This window comes from Cherax quadricarinatus, chromosome 86, assembly GCF_038502225.1.
Source record: "Cherax quadricarinatus isolate ZL_2023a chromosome 86, ASM3850222v1, whole genome shotgun sequence".
Classification (NCBI taxonomy): domain Eukaryota; kingdom Metazoa; phylum Arthropoda; class Malacostraca; order Decapoda; family Parastacidae; genus Cherax; species Cherax quadricarinatus.
The window spans coordinates 923,536-936,035 of record NC_091377.1 but is presented as its reverse complement, the minus strand read 5'-3'; the positions used below and the strand labels follow the sequence as shown (position 1 = coordinate 936,035).

Sequence of the window (12,500 nt, the reverse complement as noted above, 5' to 3'; positions counted from 1 at the left end):
GCTCTTGTTGACTCACCTGTTCTTGTTGACTCACCAGAGCATGTAAACTCATCTGTTCTTGCTGACTCACCAGTAGTATCATGCTCAACTTTGCTCTTTAACTCACCTATACTCATAAAGCTCACATGTACTCACAGGCTCACCTATATTCACAGGCTCACTTGTACTCACAGGCTCACCTGTACTCACCTGCACTCTCTAAACTCACCTTGAAGAGAATTGAGATCCCGAGATTCATGAACGGTTTGGTGAAGTCTATTACACTTTCTCTGGCGTAGTTGATAGTCATAGATCCGACAGCCAGGTCAGCTTTCTGTGTCGTGGACCAAGGTAGGTATTAGTATATATATATATATATATATATATATATATATATATATATATATATATATATATATATATATATATATATATATATATATATACATATATATATATATATATATATATATAAACATATATATATATATATATATATAAATATATAGACATATATATATATATATATATATATATATATATATATATATATATATATATATATATATATATATATATGTATATATATATATATATATACATATATAGACATATATATATATATATATATATATATATATATATATATATGTATATATATATATATATATATATATATATATATATATATATATATATATATATATATATATATATATATATATATATATGTATATATATATATGTCGTGCCGAATAGGCAGAACTTGCGATCTTGGCTTAAATAGCAACGCTCATCTTGCCATGTAGGACAAGTGAAAATTTGTGTATGCAATAATTTCGCCAAAATCATTCTGAACCTAACGAAAAAAATATATTTCACTGTGTTTGTTTAGTATTAAATTATTGTAAACAAATCTTAAATATATTTAGTTGGGTTAGGCTAAAATAAATTGTTCTTGTTATAATAAGGTTAGGTAAGTTTTCTAAGTTCCTTTTGGTGCAAAATTAAAAATTTTTACCTCAACATTAATGAAAAAAAAATATATTTTTAAACGTATAAGAGAAAATTTTAGAAAGGACTTAATTTTAAATGAGTTCTTGCTAATTGACCAGTTTTACATATTAAGACGTAAATTTGGCTTTCAGAAGTGTGATTAATATACTCTTACTAATACTACGGGTATTTTTATGTCATGCTTTATAGAAGGGCAGAAGCGGAAAATATTGCAGGTGTTGTGAATAAAGCAGGCGTTGAAAATATTATAGCTGGTATTGGCAGATATAATACAGTATTTTCAAGGTATTGGTCTTGGGAAACAGTGAATATACTGAGAAGACTGGTTCAACATCTCCATCACTAGCACGAGAGCACGTCTGTCTAAGAGAGAGTATTTTGTCTGTCTTGAAGTTAGCGGAACTGAGGATCGAGTCTTCAAGGTTCCTTGTGCTGAATGAACCACACCAATTGATCGTTCTATTGATTATCCAATTTTATCTTATGGTCTATTATTATTAATTATGCCCTCGTCAGTTCCTTCCCTAACTCACTTTATCTATCAGATCCCTGAGGTTTTCTTGTTAATTCCTTTCCTGACTCACCTTATCTATCGATCCCTGACGTCTCGTTGTCAATTCCTTTCCTGACTCACCTTATCTATCAGATCCCTGAAGTCTCCTTGTAAGTTTCTTTGCTGTCTCACCTTATCTATCGATCTCTGACGTCTCTTTGTCAATTCCTTTCCTGACTCACCTTATCTATCAGATCCCTGACCAGACCATTCCATTCCCCGGTTTCGGTGTCGATAAGACCATATAAGCCATCTCCAGAGACGACAATTTCATACTCGAAACCGGCCATGGTGGACACCTGTCTGATGAGGTCCACGCAGAAGCCTTCGTAACGGCCGTTCCCTGTCATGTTCTTGGCGAGTTTGGTCATCACGAAGGGCGTCTCCTGCAGGGTTACAGGGAGCAGGGTGCCAGAAACCAGGACGGCAAGGAGAAATGTGCCAGGTATCATGGAGTAGGGTACCAAGGAGCCGGGAGCCAGGTAGCAGGGAACAGGAGAGAAAAGGGTAAGGGTAAGGTTACTATATAAAAACGGGTTATGTTAATGACTTCATTACTTTTCTGCCCTTAGGCTATATAGGGGTTTCCATACACCTCTTCCCTAAAGTTCCAGAGGGTTCGTTTACAACTCTTGCCTCAGGTTCATTAGGATTCCCATACACCCTAGGGTGTATGATGGATAATATATACCTACAGTAACATGCAGGTACATATTATCCATCAATACAAATTCAAGGACATAATGGTAACACAGTAGAACTATATACAAAAGATGAGGTAGTCAGTCCCTCAGCCTTGAAGTTGGTGAAGAGAATCGTAGTCTTGAAGGCTACGGTGCTCTGGTAGGGTGCTATGGTACGTAAACAGACACAAGCGTCTCTGTTTAAGTACCACAAATCCGTTTCCACGGTGAATGAATCGCCTTATCGTAATATTGATTTAAGGAATTGCTTTCTGTTACCTGTGGTAACAGAAAGTTCTGTTACTTGTGGTAACAGAGCTCACAAAACTCCGTTCCGTGAGTACTGTTACCACAGGTAATAATTAATAATATAGAGGAGTCAACAGAAGAAGTAGAGATGTTAAGACGATGTAATCGGTCCATCACCCTTGAACATATAGCTTTGAGAGGATCAGTCCCTTAGCTGAGGAACTAACCACTTGATAACATATTTATGCTATCATATATAAAGCAATAGAGCTAACCCTGAAAAATGCATTATATCTAAATAAATGAAGAATGGCTGTAAATGAAACCGCCGCATTAGCGAAACGATGTAAAGCGAGGAGCTGTAAAATGAAGCGCTGTTAAGCTGGGGCCCTCCTGTACCTATATCGAGATTAAGGATTATCGTATATGTTGTGCATGAATTAAGGTTAGAAAAGCAGATAGCGGAGATTATCAGTCTCATTAGAGAAGTGAGAAAGGAGGTGTGTTACAGGAGGTCAAATATTTATAGTAAAAATTAGAGACAGGTGAACCATCCTGGTGGATTTCTCTCCACATTTTGAACAATAAGGCTCAATACAGTGACTGGAGCAATACACAAATGCCTCTTACGTAGGAGAGAGAAGCCCTCTTATGTTAATGTGACTTGTAAATGGTCGAAATCGGACCGAAACGTCGTTGTACGTTTCTCTCTTCTATCTGAGGATTATTTTTGTATATCCACGTTTTATCTGAATCAATTTACGAGAACTGCTTTCTTAATCAGGTCTGCCATTTCAGGTTTGCCATTTCAGGTTTGCCATTTCAGGTTTGCCATTTCAGGTTTGCCATTTCAGGTTTGCCATTTCTACAACACACTGCTACATTACATTGTCGTCAATATAAACAAATCATCATCAACGAATAATACAACTGAGTCTACCGTCACTCTCCTCAATAATAACCCCTTGTGTCACTGTAACCTCCAGTTCTCGCACTATCTTCGTTACCAACTGCCTAGACTAGCACACTAACGCAACAATCACACCATCACTGCCAACTAGCATTAACTCCAACACTAACCAATACCATCTTTACCACTTGCCAATAGCGACAACACAAGCCACTAGCACCACTACCCAACCTACGTTACTAGCTACCTCGAGCGTCAGCACCAGCCACAACCTCAACTAACACAATGTCAAAATCAACCTACTACCACCACTACAACCACACTTTCCAACCATCACCTTCTCCATAATGGTTCTGACCAGACCATCCCACTCTCCTGTTGTTTCGTTATAAGAACCGTATCTCCCAGAAGGTTGAATTTCGATTTCGTAATTGAATCCAACCATCCCAGCCAACTGGTCGAGCAGGTCGACACAGTACCCGTAGAACCGGGAGTTCCCGGTAAGGTTCTTCTGCCTGCGGATCTTCACGTACGGGTTCTCCTGAAGGAGGGAAATTACGAGTAGGAGAAGAAGGAAAGGAGAGGAATTGGTGGGAGATTAGACGAGCACAGTCGATAGGAAAACTTAACCTACTTCTGTAAGTAGACGTTTAGGATCGAGTAAAAAAATAATAATAATAATAATAAAAATAATAATCAATGATAATAACGACAACAATAAAAATAATAATAATAATAATAATAATAATAATAATAATAATAATAATAATAATAATAATAATAATAATTTTAATACTACTACTACTAATAATAATAATATAAATAATAATAATATAAATAATAATAATAATAATAATAATAATAATTTTAATACTACTACTACTAATAATAATAATATAAATAATAATAATATAAATAATAATAATAATAATAATAATAATAATAATAATAATAATAATGATAATAATAATAATAATAATAATAATAATAATAATAATAATAATAATAATAATAATAATAATAATAATAATAATGACAGTAAGAATACAACTAAAAGAAATATATTTAACGAAGCAGTAAATATTTTTCAGAAAATATATTGATCACAAAAATCTTGATTAACATATATTAGCAGAAATATTGATAATATTTCATGATCATCAAAATATATTGATTAAATACCATACAAATAAACCGAAATTTTGAAGCTAAAAAAACATACAAATTTATGAAAAATACTCAGCCCCAAAAAATATTAATGAGAAAGGCTGATAGAAATTATTTTTAATTAAAAAAGACATTAATCCTAAATATATATTATATATATATATATATATATATATATATATATATATATATATATATATATATATATATATATATATATATATATATATATATATATATATATATATATATATATATATATATAGGGAAGTACCTGGAGTTTACCTGGAGTTTACCTGGAGAGAGTTCCGGGGGTCAACGCCCCCGCAGCCCGGTCTGTGACCAGGCCTCTGTGACCACCTCTATAGCTGGAATGGGGACCCTCATCCTCAGAGAAGACAATAAACGTACCTCAGAGAAAACTCAAGGTTCTCCCCGGAGCTGTTCGAATATTTTCTTCTCCTACCACCCCCTATATTTTATATTCTATGTGAACATTTATTAATAAACAGAATACATTTACAGAAAACACAAACATGAATACATTGGTACAATGTATTAGAGATCATGAATTTCCTCCAGCTCCTCCGAAGCCGGACGCGAGCCAAGTATGCAGCAAGCATTTCCCCTCTGGATGGCGACGCTGAGGCGCTGGAACATGAAAGTGGCTGCCCTTGGGTCCCTGGTGGTGTCGATGAGTCTGGAGCCCAATTCTTTAAGGAAACGTGTGGCATTTTTTCCCCATGATCCCCAGGTCTCTGATCCCACTGGGACAAATCGATACTGTTGGCTTATGTCTCTGTACTTGCTGATCTTGTACTCCTCCCTGTCACCCCACACTGTGATGGATGTAGGTGTCAGCCAGTGTGGACACACAGGTATAGTCCCATGCTAAGAGCTTGCCATTCTTCCAAGGATAGATGGTGATCCCGTCGGGGCGGTTTGCTGGTTTGTGGGTACTGTTGGCTGCTAGTGATCGGGGCTCCCTCTCAGCTGGGCATCCAGCTGTTGCAAGGGTTCTCTTTATGATGTCGTTGACTTCATTGTGTCTTGCATGCCAGCCCTTGGTTTTGGAACAGTTAAGACCATGTAGGTCTATTGGTCTGCTTGCGCTTCGGTGCAGATACACGTATATCTATGTGAATCGGGGCAGCAAGGCGCAGAGCCACTGCAATACGGAGGGTCTTAGGGTCGAGTCGCGTTCCCATTGTCGATATGGGAACTGTTTAGAGTAAGTCCCCGGAGTGATGTGCGCTCACAGCCTGGAGACGGGCAGTCTCCCTATCTGATGTTGCAGCCCTGAGCATGTTGACAAGCACCTTTTCAGCGATCGAGCCATCCCAGCTTGACTGTTTGTAGGCCAGTGCTGCACTAGGGTTTGGTGCTGGAGCAGCAAGAGTCTCCCATTCAGTGATGGCACTGGCGTAGCTAGGGTCCTGTATTCCTGCTGATTCACTGAGGTTATCAGGAAGAATTTGTCTTATCAACTCGTTTGATGCAATGGAAGAGGATAGGAAAGCTGGTAGAGCAATCAGAGAGAATCTGCGTACTCCTAGCCCTCCAAGCCTGACCGGAAGTGAGGCTTGCAACCACAGTCCATCTTCAAGGAAAAGATTCAATACACTCTCTAGCATGGTCTTAAGGAGAGAGTCATATTCCTTGAGTTTTGGACTGCTGAAGGCTGGGGACCATCTCAGAAAGTAGGTAAGTTTTGGGGTTGACAGGCACCTGGTGAGTAGGTAGAAGGCATCGTGTGTGTCAATGTCTTTCATCCTGCTTTCCATCGTCCGGAGGTCTGAGACTTTTTTTCTAGGATCAGTTCGATGGCATTGGACCCAAGAGGAGCACCGAGGAGAGTGCTATTGGCTGGATCAATGGCTCGTGCTCCTGGTAAAACGGCGCTAATATTCTGGATCATCTGTTGATTGGTAGAAACTATTTAACGTTTGGTGGGGTTTAAAGAAAGGCCCAGGCTTTCTCCCATGTCTTTAATTTTACTGATGTCCTCTAGAAGAGATTCTGTTGTGCCAGCCAGGGTACCGTCGTCCAGGAACCAGATATTGAGCTCGCTGGAGAGTGCCTCCGTGACTTCCTTGATGACCAAACAAAATAGAAATGGGGCGAGAGGGTCCCCCTGTTGCACGCCCTCACACGAGTCAATTTCATGGTCCCCAAACAATAGTTTGGAAGTCACACTATAACACGATTCTATGAAGGGATGAAAGGAAGGGAAGTTTCTATAAACTGCTTGAAGAGCAGCATCCCTTCTGACTGAGTTGAAAGCGTTGACAAAGTCCAATTTGACCAAGGCTCTTTCACCGGACATGTTTTTGATATATACTCGTGCTGCTGGGCAGCTGCTTCACAGCCCTGTTGAACGCCGAAACCGAGCTGAGGTGGTTTCAACATTGCGGCAGCCTCTTGACTCACCCTTCTTACTGCAGCCTTGGCGACTAGGCGCCGAGGGGTGTTGCCCACTATATATATATATATATATATATATATATATATATATATATATATATATATATATATATATATATATATATATATATATATATATATATATATATATATATATATATATATATATATATATATATATATATATATATATATATATATATATATATATATATATATATATATATATATATATATATATATATATATATATATATATATATATATATATATATATATATATATATATATATGCAAATTTTAATAAATCTTGCTCTATAAACAGCATTTTAATTTATTTTATTTTATTTTAGGCGCTAAACCCATGTGGGTGATTCATTGCAAGACGTGGTGTGGTGGAGGCTCGATCCTCCGTCTGCTGAGTGTGACATAAACGTCTTTTCTATTTGTATTTACCTTCGTCAGCCGCATTTTAAAAGGCAGAAAAATCTATGAAAAAGATAAGTGAAAATGATAAGAAACAGTGATAGAAAATTATAAGAGACTAGGAATGAAAATGACAAACGAGGAGTGAAAATGACAGAGACGAGGAGTGAAAATGACAGAGACGAGGAATGAAAATGACAGAGATGAGGAGGGAAAATGACAGAGACGAGGAGTGAAAATGACAGAGATTGGGAGTGAAAATGACAGACGAGGAGTGAAAATGACAGAGACGAGGAGTGAAAATGACAGAGACGAGGAGTGAAAATGACAGAGATGAGGAGGGAAAATGACAGAGATGAGGAGGGAAAATGACAGAAACGAGGAGTGAAAATGACAGAGATTGGGAGTGAAAATGAGAGAGACGAGAATTGAAAATGACAGAGACGAGGAGTGAAAATGACAAAGATGAGGAGGGAAAATGATAGAAACGAGGAGTGAAAATGACAGAGATTGGGAGTGAAAATGAGAGAGACGAGGAGTGAAAATGACAGAGACGAGGAGTGAAAATGAGAGTCGAGGAGTGAAAATGACAGAGACGAGGAGTGAAAATGACAGAGACGAGGAGTGAAAATGACAGAGATGAGGAGGGAAAATGACAGAGATGAGGAGGGAAAATGACAGAAACGAGGAGTGAAAATGACAGAGATTGGGAGTGAAAATGAGAGAGACGAGAATTGAAAATGACAGAGACGAGGAGTGAAAATGACGAAGATGAGGAGGGAAAATGATAGAAACGAGGAGTGAAAATGACAGAGATTGGGAGTGAAAATGAGAGAGACGAGGAGTGAAAATGACAGAGACGAGGAGTGAAAATGAGAGTCGAGGAGTGAAAATGACAGAGACGAAGAGTGAAAATGACAGAGACGAGAAGTGAAAATGACAAAGACGAGGAGTGAAAATGTAACAAGACCAGAATTTTTTCCCCTCATATGTGAGTTCGGATGTTTTGCTGGATGATTGGATTCCCCTCTCAAGGGGGGGGGACGGACGTGGGATTTTCACGGACGATTGCGTGATTGGTCAGTCTGTTTTTCCTAGTCCGTTTTCACTGTTTTGTTTAAATTTATTTTATTTGTCTTCACTCACATTTTTTTTAAGTACATTATTTTTTTTCTGGTAGCATTGCTGGAGTGTTTTTTCTGCCTCATAAACATGCAAGATTTCAGGTACGTCTTGGTACTTACACTTACACTTATGTCACATTACACATGCATGTAGAGTGTGACATAAGTGTAAGTAGAGGGGTGTGTCACACCCAAAGGGGTGTGACACACCCCTCTGGGTTTTATTCTATTTTCTTACTAGTTCTTGTTCTTGTTTACTTCGTATATATATATAAATAGATATATATATCCTCCGTAAGCCTTATATATAGATAGATATATATATATATATATATATATATATATATATATATATATAGATAGATAGATAGATGGCTAGAGAGAGAGAGAGAGAGAGCTTTCGTGTGCTTTCATACATATCTTCAGATGAACAGTAAGAAGGGGCAAGACTTGCTCATTTTAAGTGTTGGACACTGAGGTGACACCTCATTTAGAGAAGGTGACAACACCTCACTCACAGGTGACAACACCTCACTCACAGGTGACAACACCTCACTCACAGGTGACAACACCTCACCCACAGGTGACAACACCTCACTCACAGGTGACAACACCTCACTCACAGGTGACAACACCTCACCCACTGGTGACAACACCTCACTCACAGGTGACAACACCTCACTCACAGGTGACAACACCTCATTCACAGGCGACAACACCTCACTCACAGGTGACAACACCTCACCCACTGGTGACAACACCTCACTCACAGGCGACAACACCTCACTCACAGGTGACAACACCTCACCCACTGGTGACAACACCTCACTCACAGGTGACAACACCTCACTCACAGGTGACAACACCTCATTCACAGGCGACAACACCTCACTCACAGGTGACAACACCTCACCCACTGGTGACAACACCTCACTCACAGGTGACAACACCTCACCCACTGGTGACAACACCTCACTCACAGGTGACAACACCTCACCCACTGGTGACAACACCTCACTCACAGGTGACAACACCTCACCCACTGGTGACAACACCTCACTCACAGGTGACAACACCTCACCCACTGGTGACAACACCTCACTCACAGGTGACAACACCTCACCCACTGGTGACAACACCTCACTCACAGGTGACAACACCTCACTCACAGGTGACAACACCTCACTCACAGGCGACAACACCTCACTCACAGGTGACAACACCTCACTCACAGGCGACAACACCTCACTCACAGGCGACAACACCTCACTCACAGGCGACAACACCTCACTCACAGGTGACAACTCCTCACTCACAGGTGACAACACCTCACTCACAGGTGACAACACCTCACTCACAGGTGACAACACCTCACTCACAGGTGACAACACCTCACTCACAGGTGACAACACCTCACTCACAGGTGACAACACCTCACTCACAGGTGACAACACCTACATTCGTACACCATAAATTATTCACTAGACAAAGAATATTATATTCCCATAAAAAAATATTTTAATCTTTATATTATCAACAATATTCTGGAGTATAAAATTGTCAAGTTTATAGATACCAGAACTCAAATTTGAAAAATTTTGTGCATTTACTTGAAGAAATAAAAATTAATATATTATGATTATTATTAATAATATTATAATGATTGATAAGAAATGATTCAACAATATTCCGTTGAACTGAAGAATTATGGGAATCAGAGTAGAGCGAAAAATCAGTAGAAAAAGGAATGTGGAAAAACTGACTATAATGCAAGAATAAAAGAAAAAGGGAATAATGAAAAACGGGAATAATGAAAAATGAGAATAATGAAAAACGGGAATAATGAAAAAAGTGAATAATGAATAATGGGAAAAACAATTAATGGGTATAATGGAAAATTGGTAATAACAGAAAATGGCGATAATTAAAAATCGCTAATAATAAAAAACGGGAATAATAGGAAACGGTAATAATTGAAAACGAGAATATTAGAAAACGGGAGTAATCGAAATAGGTAATAATAGAAGGGGTAACGTAACGAGAGATGTGAGAGGGTGGCACAACTTACCTCTATGGTGATGATCTTCAGGGTAATGTTGGGACGTCCCCCCTCGAAGAACGCTTGTCTGTCCGTGATGTTGATCTGACGCTCCGGCGTCCACTCTCCCACCTAGTGGCAGGGAGGGGAAGACAAGTGGTAAGGAGGGAGAGGAAGACAAGAGGTACAGAGGGAGAGGAAGACAAGAGGTAAAGAGGGAGAGGGAGACAAGAGGTACAGAGGGAGAGGAAGACAAGAGGTAAAGAGGGAGAGGGAGACAAGAGGTAAAGAGGGAGAGGAAGACAAGTGGTAAGGAAGGAGAGGAAGACAAGAGGTACAGAGGGAGAGGAAGACAAGAGGTAAAGAGGGAGAGGGAGACAAGAGGTAAAGAGGGAGAGGAAGACAAGTTGTAAGGAAGGAGAGGGAGACAAGAGGTAACGAGGGAGAGGAAGAAAAGATGTAAACAGGGAGGAGAAGACAAGAGGTAACGAGGGAGAGGATGACAAGAGGTAACGAAGGAGAGGAAGACAAGAGGAAAAGAGGGGGAGTAGACAAGAGGTAAGGAGATGAAGACAAGGAGGGAAAGGAAGGGAGAAGAGGGGAAGACAAGGGGGAGGTTAAGGGAGGGAAGAGAGAAATACGAAGGGAGGAGTGAGAGGAAGGGAGAAGATAGAGAGGAAGACAAAGGCGAGGAGGTAGAGGAAGGGAGAAGAGGGGAAGACAAAGGAGAGGTTAAGGGAGGGAAGAGAGAAATACAAAGGGAGTAGGTAGAGGAAGGGAGAAAGAGAGGAAGACAAAGGCTAGGAGGTAGAGGAAGGGAGTAAAGAAACAGGAAGACAAGGGAAGAAAGTAGAGAGACCAGATAAGAAAAAAAAAGAGTAGAACGAAATCAAGAAGGAAAAAAGGAAAGACGAAATAAAGAGATAAAGGAGGGAGAAATGAAAGAGGCAAAAAAAGGTAGGTGGGAGAAAGGAGCAAAGGAAAGAAGACAGAGAAAAGCGGACATGAAAGTGAAGCAGTAAAAGGGGTGAGAGGATGGACATGAGAAATGGAACAGGATAATGATGGTTGAGGAGTCAAAGAGAGAGAAGAAAGAGTGAAAGAGGTAATAGAAGAAAGTGAGTGAGAGAGAGAGAGAGAGAGAGAGAAAGAAAGAGAGAGAGAAAATAAAACATTAGGTCTCAGAACAAAGAACACAGGTAATATTTTTTTCAGAAATATTTATTAGTTTATTTCCATAAATACACAAGAGTATGTTACTTAACACACACACACACACACACACACACACACGTGGGTCCGTGGGGTGAAGACGTGGGTAACAAGGCTCCGAGATCCTTAGCGTTGCAAGGTGTGCAATAACAGTTAGCAGTAATCAGTGGTAGTGGAACGTCAGTGAACAATACTACGAGTGATAATTAAAGTTATTAGTTAAAGAAAGTGAGAGGAAAGCTGAAATCATAATATTTCAAAGCGCAAACCGTTAGGGGGTCTTAGGCGCTGTTGCCACATTGGCAGCGGTAGGCCTGAAGAAGTGACGTCACGACAAGTTGTGTGCCATTATACATATAAAGTGAAGTGTATATAATGTGAAGTGTATACTATCATCAGTGAAGAGTGAAATCGCATGAGGAAGCGGGATGTATGAGAATATATGGTTATAAACATCACGGGTGAAGGATCTCCAAAATAGGGATTTAAGGCCTACGTACGACGACTTCGTCATCAGCAGCTGGCAACTGTCACCGCACCATTGCAGCGCAAGTTATTCGCCTATTTGTGGTTTGCATGTTGACGGCCCTGGCTGGCCTTGCATACTGTTTGATACTGGTCACTCACTCCTGCAAGCTATTACCAGAATTGGAATAGAAATAGCATTGACATAGAGAATATAGTGTTGACGAGTGTGAGAAGGTAGGTGGGACAAGCT

General features: G+C 39.3%; 1 protein-coding gene across 7 annotated transcripts in view; it reads right to left on the bottom strand.

Annotated features, from left to right (window-relative positions):
- The window catches only part of LOC128702958 (glutamate receptor ionotropic, kainate 2), a 449,498-nt gene that overhangs the window by 73,352 nt on the left and 363,646 nt on the right, over positions 1-12,500 (bottom strand). For 4 of the 7 annotated variants that reach the window (XM_070103547.1, XM_070103549.1, XM_070103551.1 and 1 more), the window contains exons 9-11: positions 10,601-10,702; positions 3,729-3,932; positions 209-313 (exon numbers count right to left, since the gene is read on the bottom strand). In XM_070103547.1, coding sequence (XP_069959648.1) covers positions 209-313; positions 3,729-3,932; positions 10,601-10,702 — 411 coding nt within the window. Of the gene's footprint in view, positions 1-208; positions 314-1,731; positions 1,936-3,728; positions 3,933-10,600; positions 10,703-12,500 lie in introns of all 7 variants that reach the window. The other 3 variants (XM_070103548.1, XM_070103550.1, XM_070103552.1) reach the window with 1 other exon arrangement.